The 20,102-nt window shown below is 42.8% G+C and overlaps 1 protein-coding gene across 11 annotated transcripts in view; it reads left to right on the top strand.

Annotated features, from left to right (window-relative positions):
* LOC106607720 (ephrin type-A receptor 7) overlaps positions 1-18,222 on the top strand; it is a 75,766-nt gene extending 57,544 nt beyond the window's left edge. Inside the window, exons 7-17 of one of the 11 annotated variants that reach the window (XM_045720777.2) lie at positions 1,671-1,839; positions 2,556-2,664; positions 3,640-3,695; positions 5,662-5,775; positions 6,216-6,401; positions 8,293-8,354; positions 8,746-8,955; positions 9,279-9,428; positions 11,001-11,194; positions 11,967-12,122; positions 12,395-18,222. In XM_045720777.2, coding sequence (XP_045576733.1) covers positions 1,671-1,839; positions 2,556-2,664; positions 3,640-3,695; positions 5,662-5,775; positions 6,216-6,401; positions 8,293-8,354; positions 8,746-8,955; positions 9,279-9,428; positions 11,001-11,194; positions 11,967-12,122; positions 12,395-12,509 — 1,521 coding nt within the window. In that variant the 3' untranslated portion in view covers positions 12,510-18,222. Of the gene's footprint in view, positions 1-1,670; positions 1,840-2,552; positions 2,701-3,639; positions 3,696-5,649; positions 5,776-6,215; positions 6,402-8,292; positions 8,355-8,745; positions 8,956-9,212; positions 9,429-11,000; positions 11,195-11,966; positions 12,123-12,394 lie in introns of all 11 variants that reach the window. The other 10 variants (XM_014204984.3, XM_082976797.1, XM_014204985.3 and 7 more) reach the window with 10 other exon arrangements.
* Positions 18,223-20,102: the final 1,880 nt, after the last annotated feature.

Here is a 20,102-nt window from a genome sequence, read left to right as displayed (position 1 = left end):
CTTTTGACTGGTGCTGTGTATAGAAGACAGGCAGGGTGAGTGTAGACCGCAGTGCGTCCTATGCAGTGAGCTGTTAGCTAATGATAGCATGAAACCCTCCAAAATGAAAAAGCATCTGGACACCAAGCATCCGAGCCACAAAGATAAGACAGCTGACTTTTTTTAAAGGAAAATGTCAATATCTGGAGGCCTCACAAGATTCATTGAAGAACGTATACAAGGTACAAGAAAAAGCACTTCTCGCATCATACCTTGTGGCCCAGCGCATTGCTAAGTGCAAAAAAGCCTGCACCAGCGCAGAGAATCTCATACTCCCTGCTGCGATTGATATGTGCACTGAAATCTTGGGAGAGTCACACGCCAACAAACTTAAAACCACACCCCTATCCAATGACACCATGAGGAGAATCCAGGACATGTCTGAGGACATAATGCACCAGACAGCACAGCGCATCAGTGCAAATGGCCATTACGCAGTGCGGCTTGATGAATCCACAGATGTGGCCAACCATGCAATTCTAATGGTCTGTGTCAGACACGTCTTGGATAATAACTTCGAGGAGCAGTTCCTTTTTAGTGCTGATTTGCCCACCACCACCACTGCAGAGGATATCTTTAACACAATGGATATGCTCCTGGGCTCCGTGGGACTGGCCTGGGATTGGTGCGTCGGTGTGACCACTGATGGGGCAGCTGCCATGACGGTAAAGCACCAGCAGGTGCTTTATCATGCAGAGGTCCGCTGGCTTTCCAGGGCTAAAGTGTTGGGTCATTTTTATGAGCTTCGAGCGGAGATTACTGAGTTTCTTCCGGAAAACAAGTCACCTCTGGCTGAACATTTCGATTGTGAGGAATGGCTGGCGCAGGTAGCCTACCTGCCAGATATTTTTGATCATCTGAATTCGCTCAATGTGTCAATGCTAGGGAGGGGGCACAATCGATGTGAACAGAGGGACAAAGTAGATGCCTTCGAGATGAAGCTCACCGTTTGGGCAAGTCATGTTTCTAACGGAGGGATTGACATGTTTCCCAATGCTGATGTAGAGATTCCGAATCTGGTCAACAAAGCGCACGGCGACATACTGAAAAAAAACCCATTGAACAGCATCTTGTCAAGCTGCCAGGAAAGTTTTGCAACTACTTCACAGAGGATAACAGGAGACAAGACGACTGGATACGGGAGCCCTTTCGAGTGGAGATGGTAAGCATCATGTTGCCAGGCAACGAAGAGGATCAGCTGGTGGAGCTGTCATTTGTTTGCGGACTGAGCATGCGCTTCCCGGGAAATGAGTATCCTGCTCTCGCCTGTCATGCAATCAGAATCATGCTACCGTTCAGCACTACCTATCTGTGTGAAAGTGGCTTCTCTGCTAGGGCCGTGCTGAAAACTTAAAGCAGAAACAGACTGGACAGCCAGCATGTCCTCCGAGTTGACCTGTCAACCATCATCCCATCACCCCAGTTTCAATAAATGTATCAAACTGAAGAAACATTCCAGCTTTCCCACTGATAGGCCACACACACAAACACACACACACAATAAATGTTGGGTCGCGATTCAATTGTCATTGTCAAAACATTTATGCTCAAAAAATGGCTGTATCTTGGTGTCTATGATTGACAGGACTAACATAACATAACACAAAGCCAATGTCTGTTCCTCTCTAAAGGACCAGAAGGATCGCATCTACTCCACAGTGAAGTCCAGGTCCACGTCAGCCACAGTGAACAACCTGAAGCCCAGCACGGCCTACGTGTTCCAGATCCGAGCCTTCACCGCGGCCGGCTACGGCACCTACGGACCCCGGCTGGAGGTCACCACCAAGGAGGAGGCCTCAGGTACCAGCAGAACACATGCATGGGCGTGCACACACAAAGGCACGCACGGACACACGCATAAGCACACACACACACACTCTATAGAGATGATTAGTGTGTTCAGACCTTCGTCGAGTTACTGCTGATCTCATAGCGCCAATTTTCCCTTTTAGAAATATGCTTGAGGATCGTCCACAAGGAGCAGTAGGTCTCAACTAAAGTGGCAGGGCTCAGAAATCATTGCCGTCCTCTGTCGCTGGTGTTTATATAGCAACTGAACTCACTTGATTTAAAATGCACGAATTCTCCCAGTAATGCACCGTTTGCACTGACAGCAGAAAGTGCCACTGCACCCATTCTTTTGAGCAATTGGTGGTTTGTCAATGCAAATAGTCTAGCGGTGTAATGTGTCTCTGTATGGGAGACAATCCAACCTGAATGTGTCGTTGTTTCAGGAGAAGGGCACCAGCATTACCATCTGGGACTATTAAGCCCACTTTCTGAAACAGTGGAGCCGTGCATACGGAGGCTAGAAATAGAACTAGACACCCTTGTCTCTGTGGTAAAGGGCGAGAAGGGGGTTATCAGTCTCCCCGCTCACTCCTCATTGGTTCTATTATGCCCTGTAGATTCCAACGTCTGATGTGCTGAAAGTTCACACTGTGTGCCCTTTGTGTGTGTGTGTGTGTGTGTGTGTGTGTGTGTCTGCTTGCGTGTGTGTGTCCCTCTCCAAGCAGCCACCATTGTCTCCAGCGAGCAGAATCCCGTCATCATCATCGCGGTGGTAGCCGTGGCGGGGACCATCATCCTGGTCTTCATGGTGTTCGGCTTCATCATTGGGAGAAGGTACGCTCTCGCGGGCCCCATTGACTCTCCGCTGCTGTGAGTCTCTGCTTGTCAATTAGCCTTTCTGTCACTCACTGGCCTCCATAGCCGTGGAGTCAGGCCACCACACACCACACGCACCCATCATCTGTGGCATGCTGTGCTAATGGTTTGTGATGCATCATTTTCCAGTCCTCACACTGTGAAGAAAAACGGACCGTATTTTTTGCATGTCTTTTTGTTGTTGTTGTAATGGATCCATTATAGAGACAAGTGTACTCTAAAATGAAAGGTTTTTGCTCATATTTCTGTGTGCGTGCGAGTGAGAGGGTGATGGTGAGTGTGTGTCCGTTAACTGTGTGTTTGTGTATGTATGTGTGTGCGTGCGTGTGTTACATCTGTGGTGTTATACAGTAATACACTCGGGTAGGATGAAGTGCTGTTTGGCAGTGCTTCTAGCCATCTCCTACCAGAGCAACCCTCCTATGTGTCAGTCACCATTACCGCCATTTCCTGCTGCACTCCTCCAATGATGCTTCATTACTATATGGATAGCATTTCATCACAGCATGCCTTACATGGGGGTAGAGCCTTGTACACATGGAATTTCTATATGCATTTGACATATTAACCTGCATGTCAACCATTTGTTACTTGATGTTTCCCATCCATCCATTTTTCAGTTTGCCAGCAAACACTATTGTATAGTGCAATGAATTACCTGCTTGAGGGTGCATTCAATACATCAGTGTTGCAAATTAATATAACAAGGAATGCTGATCAGTCTTTTACAGAGAACAGCATGTAGTAGTACCACACAAGGGTACTTTAGTTCAACATCAGCAGCCAAACATTGTTCCCATACCTCTCCGCTGGTACTGTATCTGTATAGACTGCATTATGGCTTCGCTGCATTAAGATTCTAGCAAAACAGACCATTCTACCTTCTGCCTCTGCCCAATCAGTTGATTGTGTGTCTACCTCTCTCCCTGTCAGACACTGTGGCTACAGCAAGGCGGACCAGGAAGGAGACGAGGAGCTGTATTTCCAATGTGAGTCCCTTCTTTCCCCGTCAGCTCACACGCACACATTGAAACACCTCAATTACAGCACGGCCTCGCCGTGACACGGGAAATGGGTCCATCAACAAGGCCCCCACGCCGTAATGTTTGATCCCTTTCATTTGATAGGTTTTTATTCTAACAAAAGACAGGAACCCTCGCACTAGCATCTGTTTGGGATTTAATGGACAAATCTGTTGAGATGAGGACATTAGGCTTAGTTCCAAACTGCAAATACATGCGTATGAGATTTGCGAGAGAGCCGTGAGCCAGGGCTGAGCTCAAAGTGATAATATTTCATTAAAAATTAAAAAAAACCTAACTTTTCAGGCTCTTTCGTATGCTCGCCGTATACTGTTCGTTTCCTGGTGTTCCTCGGAGTAGAGATAGAGATACATTCACTCGATCCTAAGGTTCTCCTTCCACGCTCCTTTAACCAACACACACACCACACCACCCAGTCCTAACGATGCCCCTGGAGATGCAGCCGCAGACATCTTCCCAAGCGAAGCCGTAATGATCTGTTGCTGTAGGCAAACTGACGATTTGGAAACAAAGGTTCAGGGTGTCGGCATGGCCACAGCGGTAGAAATAGGGCTGTGTTGGCGTTCCACGGTCCTCGGCTGCTAAGTATTTGACAGATCAAGCTGTAGGAAGGCGCAGGTCCTCTTGCTAAAAACACTGGGTGATGAAAACACAAACAAGAGCGCTCCGCTGTTGTTGGGCCTAATAGAGGGACTTGCTCTACAATATTAAATGAGGAAACGCTGCCAGGGCGACAGAAGCCAGATAGTGCGTGAATTCAACATGTAGGCTTAATTTGTCCGCTGTGTAGCGCGAGAAGTCGTGATAAGACGTCTCCCTATCAGATCCAGTGACAGCTTGGATGGACGAAGCAATTATAGGAGCGAGTGGAGGGAAATATCAGCTGCCATCGCTGGAGCTCCTAGCTGGAAAACAATGCATAGTGTTTGTTAGTGGGTCGGCCAATATGGCTTTCCAGGACGCAAACAGAGGATATTGCAGAATTTTTTTTCTTCGGCTTGTCGTTATTGAGCCTGGAGCTGATTAGTAATTTAATTATGGTGTTTTGGTGTGTCTGTTTTCCTTGTATTTTATTGTCTTCAGCTATATGCATCTCATTAAATAGCTTGTGGTATGGAAGTTGGCAGGTTATGTTGTAATTAGGGGGAATTTGATATGAACAAATTAGGTCAGCGGAACACACACGTACCATAACAGTGTCATTTATTAGTGTGGCGTTATATCATATTTTTTTTTCTCAAACCACGGTCAGCTAAATGCTTATTTTTCTTTGTACTACGCATTTCCCCTATGTGTGCATGAATACGTATGAGTCAATCCAGTATCATTGTGTTACTTCATATTTTATGGTGATACATGATTCAAAACATGTACTCGTTGTGCTGATCTAACTGTGATATAACTACAGTCACCATTACCTGGGCAGCATGATTCAGGAGGTTATCAAGCCACAGAAACGACCATAAGTAAATAACTTGCATTCATGACTGGCATTACTGTATATCAGGGTCTGTCTAACAGACTTTTCATTCACTGGCAGAGCTTGATTGGTCTGAGCTAGCTCCAAAACCTGCTCAGTATAGCAGACAACCTTGGCAGTAAATCTCGTTCTAGGCTGCTCAAACCTTTGTTGGTCCTTTTGTGAGGAGGTTGAGAAGAAAATATAATAACGTGTTCATTTCTATTGGAGGAAAAATAAAAAAGGAAAAAATAATAAATGTCTGGTATAAGGGTGTTTGTAAAAAGAGCTTTTTGACCCAGGTGCTTTCCATCAGCTGGCTGTTTAGCAATTCCTTCTGAATGGTTGCTGTTGGTAATGGTGTGTCTGACAAGCGCCCGGTCGGCCCGGCATGCTGTATGCATATTTAATCATAACAGTAATCCCCTTACCTTTCTACAGTTAAATTTCCAGGCACCAAAACATACATTGACCCTGAAACCTACGAGGACCCGAACAGGGCTGTCCATCAATTTGCCAAGGAGCTGGACGCGTCCTGCATTAAGATTGAGCGAGTTATTGGAGCAGGTGAGTCTGGCTGGTGTCTCCCAGCTCTCTCTGTTTAGTCATACCATACACTCATACATCACAATGACAGCCACATATTTACACTTTGAATTGGGACATGGTTTATCCTCGCTGTATATTGATAGGGCAATTGCAAAAAGGGGGGAAAAGTTCATTGCAGTTAATGTGTGGGCCTGCATCTTTTTTAAAGGTACGACAATAGCAAAGATGCTTCACGGCTGATGAATTGCTGCCACATCAGATTTAGAGATGCAGTCAATGAGAGTATCTATATTTCCACAGCTTGAGCATAACAAGATGTCCTACTCCAATTTATTATCTCCTGCAGCACAGCTGTTTTCTCTGAACGTACACTAAGCACTTTGTAAAAAAACATGATTGCTAGTTTTTCTGAAGGTTCATGACTCATGAGTGGTTTTGTCTCTGTGTCTGTCTCACAGGAGAGTTTGGGGAGGTGTGTAGTGGACGGATGAAGCTCCCAGGGAAACGGGACATGTCAGTGGCCATTAAAACCCTGAAGGTGGGCTACTCAGAGAAACAGAGGAGGGACTTCCTGTGTGAGGCCAGCATTATGGGCCAGTTTGACCATCCCAATGTTGTCCATCTGGAGGGAGTGGTGACCAGAGGTAAGGACTGCATTCTCTCTCAAACACACACACACACACACACACACACACACACACACACACACACACACACACACACACACACACACACACACACACACACACACACACACACACACACACACACACACACACACATACGCCTACAGCTGCAGCAAGAAAGTAAAGCAAGTGCACTCAAAGACCACACTATATATACAAAAGTATGTGGACTCCCCTTCAAATTAGTGGATTGGACTATTTCAGCCACATCCATTGTTGACAGGTGTATAAAATCGACCACACAGCCATGCAATCTCCATAGACAAATATTGGCAGTAGAATGGCCTTATTGAAGAGCTCAGTGACTTTCAACGTGGCACCCATCATAGGATGCCACCTTTCCAACAAGTCAGTTTGTCAAATTTGAGCGAGGCCTAAATGCCCAACATCAGTGCCCAACGTCACTAATGCTAATGCTCTTGTGGCTGCATGGAAGCAAGTCCCCGCAGCAATGTTCCAATATCTAGTGGAAAGCCTTCCCAGAAGACTGGAGGCTGTTATAGCAGCAAAGGGGGGACCTACTCCATATTAATGCCCATGATCTTGGAATGAGATGTTCAACGAGCAGGTGTGCACATACTTTTTTTGTTCCTGACCAAAAGTATTACTAATAGACGTGCTTCCATTCAGCCACAAGGGCATTAGTGAGGTCGGGCACTGATGTTGGCCGATTAGGCCCGGCTCACGGTCTGCGTTCCAATTCATCCTAAAGGTGTTCGATGAGGTTGAGGACAGGGCTCTGTGCATGCCAGTCAAGTTCTTCCATACCAGACCTCGCTTTGTGCATGGGGGCATTGTCATGCTGAAACAGGAAAGGGCCTTCACCAAACTGTTGCCACAAAGTTGGAATCACAGAATCGCCTAGAATGTCATTGTATTCTGTAGCATTAAAATGTCCCTTCACTGGGCTAAGGGACTTAGCCCAAAACATGAAAAACAAGCCCCAGACCATTATTCCTCCTCCACCAAACTTTACAGTTGGCACTATGCATAGAGGCAGGTAGCGTTCTCCTGGCATCCACCAAACCTAGATTTGTCCGTTGGACTGCCAGATGGTGAAGCATGATAAATCACTTCAGATGTTTCCACTGCTCCGGAGTCCAATAGCGACGACCTTTACACCCCTCCAGCCGACGCTTGGCATTGCGCATGGTGAACTTAGGCTTGTGTGCGGGTGCTCGGCCATGGAAACCCATTTCATGAAGCTCCCAACAAAAAGTTATTGTGCTGTCGTTGCTTCCAAAGGAAGTTTGGAACTCAGACAATTTTACGCGCTATGAGATTCAGCACTCGATGATCCCGTTCTGTGAGCTTGTGTGGCCTACCACTTTGCGGCTGAGCCGTTGTTGCTCCTCAGTGTTTCTACTTCACAATAATAACACTTACAGTTGACCGGGGCAGCTCAGAAATCTGCCCTGCTAGACGAACTGACTTGTTGGAAAGGTGGCATCCTATGACGGTGCCACGTTGAAAGTCACCGAGCTCTTCAGTAAGGCCATTCTGCTGCCAATGTTTGTCTATGGAAATTGCATGGCTGCGTGCTCAGTTTTCTACAGGTGTCGGAAATGGGTGTGGCTGAAACAGCCAAATTCACAAATTTGAAGGGGTGACCGCAAACTTTTGTACATATAGTGTTTCTGATAAAAATAGCCTTGCTCCCTGCTTTATATTGTCTCATTTAGACAGCCTAAAATAAGGAACAGATGTTAACACTTAATTACAAACCAATGAAACAAATGGTTCAATATAACACTAAAGGCGGAAATGTATTTTAGCAAGCCGTTAATAAACAATTGCAAGACATTTTTTTGTTGTTGTCAAATAATGGATGTGTCACCCTTGTTTTCAGGCAAACCGGTGATGATTGTGATTGAATATATGGAAAACGGCTCGTTAGACGCTTTTCTCAGGGTGAGTACCTCTCAACGCGTTCAATGCTCCCGAGTGGGGCAGCGGTCTAAGGCACTGCGTCTCAGTGCAAGAGGCGTCACTATTGTCCCTGGTTTGAATCCAGGCTGTATCACATCCGGCCGTGATTGGGAGTCCCATAGGGCGGCGCACAACTGGCCCAGCGTCGTTCGGGTTTGGCCGGGGTAGCCTGTCATTGTTCTTAACTGACTTGCCTAGTTAAATAAAGGTTAAATGTAACAAAAATGTAAACCGCAACTCCCTTACCAGTTATACATGTGAAATACAGTATGTTCGCATTAAGAGTTCCTTATTCTATAAATAATAGCACTGCAATACCTTTGTGAACTGAGTGGATTTTGCTTAGCTGACTGTTTTCCTCTGTTGTGTACAGAAACATGATGGTCAGTTCACAGTGATCCAGTTAGTGGGGATGCTGCGGGGCATAGCAGCAGGGATGAGATATCTCTCCGACATGGGGTATGTCCATCGAGATCTGGCTGCACGAAACGTACTTGTCAACAGCAATCTCGTATGTAAAGTGTCTGACTTCGGCCTGTCAAGAGTGATCGATGACGATCCCGAGGCTGTCTACACAACAACGGTGAGTCAATTAAACCAGCCCCGTATTGCTTTCCCTGCCTAGACTCCCTGAGCTCTCTCTCTGAACACTCAAATCAAGCCAACAGCCAATGCATGGGAATGGAGTATAAACTACGCATGCATGCCCATACATGTCTGGGCCTAGTTATTCAATATGCAAGGCCTGCAGTCTCTTTGGTGAAGTTTTAGCCTTGAACGTTTGGAAGTTTTGCTGACCCTGTGTGCAAAGTTGTAACTCTATTCTAATTGATGTTTTAGGGGAAGATGCAGGATATAATGAATTTGATCTTTACTCCAGCCACTGACCTGCATTTTACTGAACAGGGTGGAAAAATACCTGTTCGATGGACAGCAATGGAAGCCATCCAGTACCGTAAATTCACTTCCGCTAGTGATGTGTGGAGTTATGGCATTGTCATGTGGGAGGTCATGTCCTATGGTGAACGGCCTTACTGGGACATGTCCAATCAAGATGTGAGTTGCTCTCTTACATGACGTCAATCATTCACCAAATACATGTCAGCTTTCGCATGTTACTCAGAGACTGGCCATCATATTACAGAAATGAACAGAATAACAGAATTAGCTGAATTCTTTGGACTGATTTAAACGTGGGCCACAATGACTATTTAGAGTTGAATGAGGAGGATTGTTAGGTATTAATTCATTCTGTTTTAATCAGAGATTGATATTCATAAAATGCTTTTATATGATAATACAAAGAAAGAGACTTAATACTTGGCATACAAAATACTTTTTGGACTTCAAAACTGCTTTTAACCTTTATAATGAGTTATGATAATTGAACCTTATTTGTCAGAGTTCAATAATGCCGGAGCTAACTAGTTAGTCATATGGAACTTTCAGTTTTAGCTGCGGTCGTTGCTTTGTTTCAGTCTAAATTGGAACAGATGAACATTGCAAATCTGTTCATCGTGCTGATCGTAAGAGTGGCTTTAGAGGAGTTTGGCCGCCGATTTGAAAGTCTGTAACGATGATACTTAATAACCGGTAAAATGGTTTCATTTGCCACTGTTTGCAAGTACTTGTCTGAAAGATGCTCCAGTGGTAGTTTTCTCCCGTGGCGAAGTTAAAGATGACATAATCCAGTAGGACAAACAGTCTTCTCCTCAGCAGAAAGACTAAATAGGATTATATTACACTCAGCTCCTCCTAATGGGAAGCCTGCTGATTGAACAATCAGCTGTTAGAAATGCTAAACATGATTGGTTATGGAAGTAGGGTGCTTGACAGGCATCAATGTCAGAGATTACAGTTCCTCTGTCAAGATGTCAGCAAACAGCTCCTTTGACACTTTTTCTTCCGTAGCTCAGTCTTGTTTGAATAGCCCTGACAGGAATAACAGATGAATATGTGCAGAAAATTAACATCCTCACATTCCCCGAAATAGAGGAAGAGACGGTTGAGTCTCAAATCAAAGGTGCCCATTGCCCCTAATGTTTAAAGTTCTCACGCCGTTGACTTTCAATGGACTTTGTTTTGAACTATTGACACAGTGAGAATAGAAGTAGCTTGAAGACATGCAACTTTGTGTATTTTCATTATTCATTAGACCTGTGTAAATGCAGTCTATTGATGAGACAAAGAGTACAAACAATATGAAGGATGCATCTAAGGGAAAACAGAGCCACTGTTTGCTTAATTAATTACAATCAGGTCTATTTGTATAATATGACAGGCATGAGCAGGTGTTCTAGAGACCCATCTCTGTACCATACAGGGACACTAGATGCTACTCTCAATATCTCCTAATTTGGGTCCTGCTACTCTGAGTCCTTGGGTCTCACCATCATCTTAACAAGCTGAGACTGAGTGATTACATCTGGTTAGGCCTGTTTCTCCTCAAAGCACCACTTCTGTAAATAGGGAACCACACAAGACTTGTACTGACACTTCCTGTTTACAAACATCTTGATTAGAGAATGAAATGGAAATGAACTCTAGTAAATGGTGACTTGTGTTAATGTGGTGGTAATGGTAGTGGTAATAGCCCTTAAAGACTTGCCTGTGGTTTGGTTTTCCCAGGTGATAAAGGCCATAGAAGAGGGGTACCGCCTCCCTGCTCCCATGGACTGCCCTCCAGGCCTGCACCAGCTAATGCTGGACTGCTGGCAGAAAGACAGGGCCGATCGACCCAAATTTGATCAAATAGTTGGCATCCTTGATAAGATGATTCGCAATCCCAATACCTTGAAAACCCCGGTGGGAACCTGCACGAGGTAAGGAAAGCTTGTCTCATTAAACCCTGTAACTGAGCACTACAAACCTCCAAATGGAATAAATTAGCAGCTTCAGTTATAAAATGTGACCGAAGTAGCTGTAAGACTATGGAAGTATATTTGTATTGCTTCTTCATATTTCTTTCCTATGGAGCTACATTAGTGGACAATCCAAAGCATCCAGGGGTTGATTTATCCACAGGAGTTCACAGATGAAAGATAAATCCCGGAGAATCAATAAGCCAAAGCAGCTTCCATGGCTTTATGGTCAATAGCAGGGCTTTTAAATCAATCCCTGTAATGAGTTCCTGGGGTTTTTAAGTGCTGTGGGAACTCTGGACCCCTCTGGGACATTTGTCAAATTAACTCTATTTACATTCAGAACACAATCTCCCTGGGTGAGATTGACAGCGTAACCCCCCCCCCCCCCCCCAAAAAAAAATAACTGTTAGAAAGTGCTTCCATTTTTGAAGGCCATTTTGTGGAGGTTTGAAGTAAAATTACCATCCATATGATGTTGAGTGTTTTTGATAGTTACTTATAGCACACACGTTTGTTTGAAAAAGAGGATCAAATGGCATCGGCACTTTTGAATTTGACATCGATTGAAATTTTCAAAATGTGTTAATTTGTTTTTCACATGCAATTTACTGTTACCCCGGGATGTCTTTGGCTGTCTTTGTATTTTGCTCCCGGCTCAATTTGTGTTTGTTATGGGAATGTTTCAGTTTTCGCATGAGACGTTAATGGCTTCCTCTTGCTCATCCAACAGACCGATTAGTCCCCTGTTAGATCAGAGCACACCAGACTTCACTACTTTCCGCTCGGTTGGGGAGTGGCTGGAGGCCATCAAGATGGAGAGATACAGAGACAACTTCACCGCCGCTGGCTACAGCTCACTGGACTCTGTGGCCAGGATGTCAATTGAGTAAGGAACCTGAACTTTAAAACCCTTGTGGAGGTCAAATCCAATATAGCCAGTTCTGGAGAGTTGTCATATAACTATTTTCTCATTCAATATCATTGGACATGGCACTACTGCATTTTTATTTCATCATTGTGATTCAGAAACAAGCCTGTCATGTTTTCAGATCTATTCGTCCATTAATGAAATACCTGGTGCTGCTATACATCATGGGATGTTTTGAGCCCCTCTGTTGTCCACTGCTGTGATTTATGATTGGCCGTCTTGTCTTGCAGGGATGTGATGAGCTTGGGGATCAGTTTAGTGGGCCATCAGAAGAAGATCATGAGCAGCATACAGACTATGAGAGCCCAGATGCTGCATCTCCATGGCACAGGAATCCAGGTGTGATGACAGACTACAGTGCCCCCTGTGGACGGGCTATCTAGAGCAGCACTAAGGCAAAAACCTCCCAGGATAATCTTTGAAAATCATGTGACGTGATGTCGTCTCCTATCTGACTATTTTTTTTCCGGATGTTTCGGAATGAAATAATTCCTGTGATCCTTGGCGAAGGATTTAACCCCTCTTTAGAACGGGTACTAAGGAGAGAATGACAGAATACTACCTGACCATGATGCCGAACTTAAAACGCTCTGAGGAACTCTCAACAACATATCAAACAGAGATGGAGCTTTGGAAAATGAGTTTGATACGTATTACCTTGTTCTTTTAACCTCGTGAATGATTTTATTTGTGCACCATGAAAATGGATTTCACTTAAAAAAAAGGAAAAAGAAAAAAGATTTCAAACAATTTGTTTATTCCCCTTGCGGTGGTTTTTCAGTATTTTCTTTACTAGTTTGTTCATTTTGTTAGTGTCAGGAGCCACAGTGATATGATGTGGTACGTACAGTAATCTTTCATTTTTATTTTCCCCATACAATTTTTTTCTTCCTTTTTTCTATTTTGGACTTGACAACAGGGTAAACGTTCCCATCCAAAAGGATGAATATGGTGTCTGAACATTTTGGTGGAAATGATTTAGAGGTACTTTGACCAGTTTGTCTTGAGACGCTACTGGCTGTTTTAACTGTTTGCAGTGAGTTGTGTTTTTTCTTCCTGATGTTTTTGAAGTGAAAAATGGTATCCTGCACCTCAGATAAGTGACTTCAGAGATAGTAGTGTCCTCTTGGTCGTTTGAAGCTTACAGGAGTGCTTTGCTGTATGCATTTTTCTGAACACAGATACTCCCATTTTATGATGGAAAAATCTGATTTCAAATTTGTATGTAGACATTTTGAAACAGTATGACACCAATCATTCAAATTGATTTAAGATTGATCACAACTTTTATATCTAATATCAAGCATCAAAGTGGCAACATTCTTTACATGTTCATGTTTACCACATTAATCATTTGATCATATTGTCCAATATGCTTTCAATCTGAACTTTGATTTCCGTTGTTTAATTCATTAATTGAAAGTTTCCACAGATAGCTCTACAGAAAGATTGTATTGAAACTTAATGAGATGACTTGATCCACCGCAAACGGTGTTGCCATTGAAATCCCCCCCCCAAAACAATGTTGCAGCAAACAGTATTTGTTTCGTATTTTAGTGAATACAGTGGTTGAGGGTGAGTCTAGGAAATGCTGTGTACGTTCTTTCTAGAAGTAATAATGCCTTAAAATGTGTTAGACTAATGTATTGACATTATTTTTAGGCTGTTCAATGGCAATGTTTTTTGCAGTTCAGTGAGACAGGTCTTGTGTAGGGTTGAATGGAAAGTTTCCCCATTTTCTTTGTTCCTTTCATGCAGGTTGACGTTTATTGTTACGAATCTTGCCCTGGAGGCAGAACTGAGCAGTTTCCGCTAGATGGGCCAGCTGCAAAATCCTAATTGGATATATCGTAAAAATTCATGAAAACAAACATTCGCTTTTTGGTCTTAATTTAAGGTAAGGGTTAGACATTAGGGTTAGTAGTGTGGTTAAAGGAAAGGAAAGGGAAAGCGGGATACCTAGTCAGTTGTACAACTGAATGCCTTCAACTGGAATGTGTCTTCTGCATTTAACCCAACCCCTCAAGGTTAGGGTTAAGGATAGAGTTAGGTTTAAAATCAGATTTTATGACTTTGTGGCTGTGCCAGCTAGTGACCACTCTGCAGAGCTGCCTCCAGGGCAAGACTCATGAAAGTAAATGCCAACCTGCTCCATTCATCCTGAACTTGAAAATCATGCACACTTGCGTATGTTGAATTTCACGATTGATGATTGACACAGTCAGTGTAGGGTAGAAGATTGACCAAACAGAGCAATAATTAGCCCAGGTAGAAATGGTCCTCCTCTGAGATTTGAAGGTGCTAGGTTTTACAGAAATGTTTGTTGTGCTGGGATAATATACCGGTATACTAAGTTATCAAATCATTAAATAGTAATGCCACTTACGAAATGGTATCCCGGAATATGCTAATGACTTAATAACGAGGTCACAGTGTATGATTATATTTGGAATATATGGCTGTAACAGTGGGGTGAAATGACATTCAAGCAGCAGAGAGGCACATGCATTAGTCATGACATCATCCTTTCCATTGCACCACACTGAATTTGAAGGCCTTCAGTTTGATATGAGGTACTTACAGTATCTAATAACCCAATATCATGATATATAGAAAATCCTGATACTCCTTATTACGATGATCAAACTGTGAAAATCACTTACCGTCCCAGCCCTAGCCATTCAGGAGAGCCAGGCAAACAGTATGGGTGATGTAACATGCATAAAAGTGTTTCCATGCTTTTTTTTTTTTTACTTCCCTGGCCCTTTGTATGCTAATCAGGGCACAGAGATTAGGAATGGGCTCTGCGAAGATGTGCTAAAAAGCCAACCTAATGGTGCCATCAGTCTTCACCTTTTACAACAAAATGAATGTTATCATATATGTCTTCAGCATTGTATTATTCTCTGACGAATGGTTGGTTCACTCATTTCTTTCTCATTAAAAGTAAGGAAAATGTAGGTATTTCCAACTGCAGTTGTGTAAAAAAAAAAAGGGGGGGGTTTAACAGTATTTTGAGAAGAGGTGGATAAACATACAGTACCAGTCAAAAGTTTGGACACACCTACTCATTCAAGGGTTTTTCTTTATTTTTACTATTTTCTACATTGTAGACTAATAGTGAAGACATCAAAACTATGAAACACATATGGAATCATGTAGTAACCGAAGAAGTGTTAAACAAAATGTTAGATTTTAGATTCTTCAAAGTAGCCACCCTTTGCCTTGATGACTGCTTTGTAGACTCTAGGCATTCTCTCAACCAGCTTCACCTGGAATGCTTTTCTAACAGTCTTGAAGGATTTCCCACATATGCTGAGCACTTGTTGGCTGCTTTTCCTTCCCTCTGCGGTCCAACTCATCCCAAACCATCTCAATTGGGTTGAGGTCGGGTGATTGTGGAGGCCAGGTCATCTGATGCAGCACTCCATCACTCTCCTTCTTGGTCAAATAGACCTTACACAGCCTGGAGGTGTTGGGTCATTGTCCTGTTGAAAAACAAATGATAGTCCCACTAAGCCCAAGCCAGATGGGGTGGCGTATCGCTGCAGAAGGCTGTGGTAGCCATGCTGGTTAAGTGTGCCTTGAATTCTAAATAAATCACAGACAGTGTCACCAGCAAAGCACCCCCACACCATCATACCTCCTCCTCAATGCTTCACAGTGGATACCACACATGCTGAGATCAACCATTCACCTGCGATTGGAACCAAAATTGTCACATTTGGACTCATCAGACCAAAGGACAAATTTCCACAGGTTGAATGTCCATTGCTCGTGTTTATTGGCCCAAACAAGTCTCTTCTTCTTATTGGTGTCCTTTAGTAGTGGTTTCTTTGCAGCAATTCAACCATGAAGGCCTGATTCACGCAGTCTCCTCTGAACAGTTGATGTTGAGATGTGTCTGTTACTTGAACTCTGTGCAGCATTTATTTGGGCTGCAATATCTGAGGCTGGTTACTCTAATGAACGTATCCTCTGCAGCAGAGGTAACTCTGGGTCTTCCTTTCCTGTGGTGGTCCTCATGAGAGCCAGTTTCATCATAGCGATTGATGGTTTTTGCAACTGCACTTGAAGAAACTTTCAAAGTTCTTGAAATTTCCCATATTGACAGACATTCATGTCTTAAAGTAATGATGGACTGTCTTTTCTCTTTTCTTATTTGACCTGTTCTTGCCATAATAAGGACTTGGTCTTTTACCAAATGGGGCTATCTTCTGTATACCACCCCTACCTTGTCACAACAGAACTGACTGGCTCAAACACAATGCAAAGGAAAGAAATTCCACAAATGAACTTTAACAAGGCACACCTTTTAATCGAAATGCATTCCAGGTGACTACCTCATGAAGCTGGTTGTGAGAATGCCAAGAATGTGCAAAGCTGTCATCAAGGCAAAGGGTGGCTATTTGAAGAATCTAAAATCTAACATATATTTTGATTTGTTTAACTTTTTTGGTTACTACATGATTCCATGTATGTTATTTCATAGTTATGATGTCTTCACTATTATTCTTCAGTGTAGAAAATAGTAAAAATAAAGAAAAACCCTGGAATGAGTAGGTGTGTCCAAACTTTTGACTGGTACTGTATATATGTACCCAATGTTAGAGTATTTGGCTGTAGCTGATGCTGTCTTTGTTCCTGTGGACTCATCATAGATACAGATTTTTAAAGCTGCAGTTTTTCCAATGATTATTTAAGATGCCCTTCAATTTGCCTGTAGAGACTGAAATGGTCTTCGGGAAAGCCAACCCTGAAACACCATCATGGACTTTGGCTGTAAGCTAAGGATTTGTAAAGCCATTAGCGATTTTGTCTATTCTTTCCTAGATACATTTCCATTGTGCTCAGTCCAAAGGGACTCACCCCTGTGGTAGGGGGATACCTGGGAATCAGACCTTGCCCAGCCTGCTCTGGGCCCCATGTCACAGACAGACAGAGCCACTCTTTATCCATACAGCAAAGCTCAGCAATTGGGTCTATGCCAGCCCTTTGAATTGAATACCAGTGCAAAGGCATTCAGTCAGCACAAAACTCCCCAGTTCACAGGCAGGCAGCAGTCAGTCCTCGTTCTCTCCCCCTCTCCCGCTCTCTCTCTGTCTACTCTCCCCTGCTCTGATCTCAAACAGCGGGCCCCTGGGGGCCTTCACACCTCGGTGCTGGAGGCCCCCACTCCCCCTTCCCTCTCCCTCTGAGTCAGGGGTCCTGTAGAGACAGCAATTTGAGCCAAATTGAGATTAAGACGTGGATACAATCGATCCGCCATATAAATCATCTGTAACCTTCACGGGCAATGTCACCTTTTACTGTTCGCTTTTACTTTGTTTCTTACCCATTTTGTAGTTGAGGATGTTTAACTCAATATATGGGGGTGTTATTGTGTTTCAACTAAGTTTAAGGCAGATTGTGTGGCGGGTTTATTGGATTCAAGAATGAGAAGTCATTTAAAATATGAAGTGGACTGGTTAATATTTTGCAAACCTTTTGGACAAACTGTTGGAAATTGTGAACGCGCCTTTGCATAGATGGTGGATAATTCCAAAGAGTTCAGCACTGTTGATGGTGTCAGAAAGATCAGAGGTCCGAGGGGAACTTTTTATATGTTCTAATTGTAAAACTTGTACATTTTTATTTATATTGTTGTTGTCTTTTTACACACATTACTCTGTAGTGAGCTCTGAATACATTGAAAATGCACTATATTTTTCTATCTCACTTGCAGATGATTACTGTCACCCAGAAGATTTCAGTTGTACATACTTTCTCATTTAGGACCAAAGACAGCTGATAGGTTTTCCATTTAGAATTGTATTTTGTTTTTATTTTTGCCTTTTAGTTTAATGTACAGTAATACGAATTGTCAATTTATTATTTATTTTTCTGTGATGAGAGTATTGAGAGTATTCATTGGTCAAGAGTATTTTCCCCAAACAGCAGAAGTGTAAAATCATTACTTAGACGATTTCTTGTTAAATAGACGTTTCTTTTTTGCTTCGTAACCTTTGTAATAGACTGTACATATATTTTTGGAAATATAATACAATCTCTATAGAAATCCTCTCTCATTGGAGTCTTTTCCATCGTAATTAGTGTCATGTCTTTACATAGGATCTCGTTTTATATATCCATCAGCATGCACCATTTTGTAAATCATTAATCAGTGTTCTTTGAATGTTCAAGTAAGAATATGATCGAACTTGTTTTGATTGAATGTAAACAAATGGAATGCATGACCTTTTCGTGTTTGCGTGATGGTGTGTGTGTGATGGTGTGTGTGTGTGTGTGATTGTGTGTGTGTGTTTGCGTGATGGTGTGCGTGTGTGTTTGCGTGGTGTGTGTGTGTGTGTGTGTGTGTGGTGTGTGTGTGTGTGTGTGTGTGTGGTGTGTGTGTGTGTGTGTGTGTGTGTGTGTGTGTGTGTGTGTGTGTGGTGTGTGTGTGTGTGTGTGTGTGTGGGGGGAATGACATGGGTGGGTAAAGTATATATGAAGAAAGACAGCAAGGGATGGTGTCATTAAAAAGACATTACCAGCCCTCCAACCTTGCACAAAAAAATCTAATTAAGCTCCATCCTGAGGGACTTAGGCTAAACAAAGGAACCTTAATGGATTTATAAAGATTATATCTCCCATTATTGTAATATTTATTTTATTAAGTTGGTGGAATCTTAACATCTCGTCCCAGAGGCTGATGGAATTCAATCATAAAACATATAATATCCGTTCCAAATGGAACCTTATTCCCTTCATAGTGCACTACTTTTCACCAGTGTCCATAGGTCTCTGGTCAAAGTAGTGCACTATATAGCAAATAGGGTGCCATTTAAGACACATCCATAATGTATGTTTCCAGGGGAGTTTGGCCCCCATCCATGCATTTTTGGGAGAGGAAGAGAGGATCCATGGTTACTCCTCTGTCACCACTAATCCCTACAGTACATTGCAGCCTGCTTATCACCCTGCCATCTAACAGGGATGGGGAAATGTTTAGGTATTTTGATATACACAGTAAAGTTGGACTGATTTAATAGGAACACAGAGTGTTCTTCCAGCCTCATGACTCCTAGTTTGTCAGATTTATGTTAAAGGTATTTTGGTAGAGGTTGTTTTTTTCTCACGACCATGGGGACACTTTGAGTGGTTGCAGGCTGATTGGACATAGTATTAATGCTGAAAACATGCAAACTCCAACAGAACAAGTAAAGAAAAGGAGCTCTGCAAAGTGCAAGCTCGCTGGAAAAGGCAAGGTTTTATTTCCAGTCAGTTGCTTGAGGTGTTACAATAATGATCTTCTTTATAAAAGCCTTCTCTCCGTGTCTGAATAGGAAAAACTTATATCTCCCAGATATAATGCACTAAACTCAACCGTCAGACAGGGAGGGAGAAAAACTGAAAGACTGCCAGTAGAGGATTAAGGGGAAGAAATGTCTTTATTTCTTTAATAATCTGAAGCACTAGTTTCCTACTATTCATACAATTCACATCAAATACTAAGGTCAACATTGATATTGAGAAGAATGTTTAAGAGGCAGTTCAAATGTATTTCAATATACTTGGCTAAGATAAATACCAGTATGCCGCCACAGGTTAATAGATCATGACCCTTTTAGATAACTGGGCTCTGCACAGGTACAGCCCGATCTGTGCTTGTGCCTGCTGGGCTGCTACAGGTACATGCCGTTGATGAGATAATCAGACTCCTCTGTGGCTCAATCTGTCTGTCTCTGCGCTTACTAGCTAACATACAAAATAATATGCAGTCATACCAAATGGATTACATTTCTTCACAGCTGACCAAAACCTTTAATCTATAATCAAATCAAATCTAATTTTATTGGTCACATACACATGGTTAGCAGATGTTATTCCGGGTGTAGCGAAATGCTTGTGCTTCAATTATCTAGTGCAGCAATATCTAACATGTAATCTAACAATTCC

This window comes from Salmo salar, chromosome 06 (genome assembly GCF_965601325.2).
Source record: "Salmo salar chromosome 06, fSalSal1, whole genome shotgun sequence".
In the NCBI taxonomy this organism is placed as follows: domain Eukaryota; kingdom Metazoa; phylum Chordata; class Actinopteri; order Salmoniformes; family Salmonidae; genus Salmo; species Salmo salar.
The sequence above is the reverse complement of the archived record's forward strand: the minus strand, read 5'-3'. Positions and strand labels throughout refer to the sequence as shown.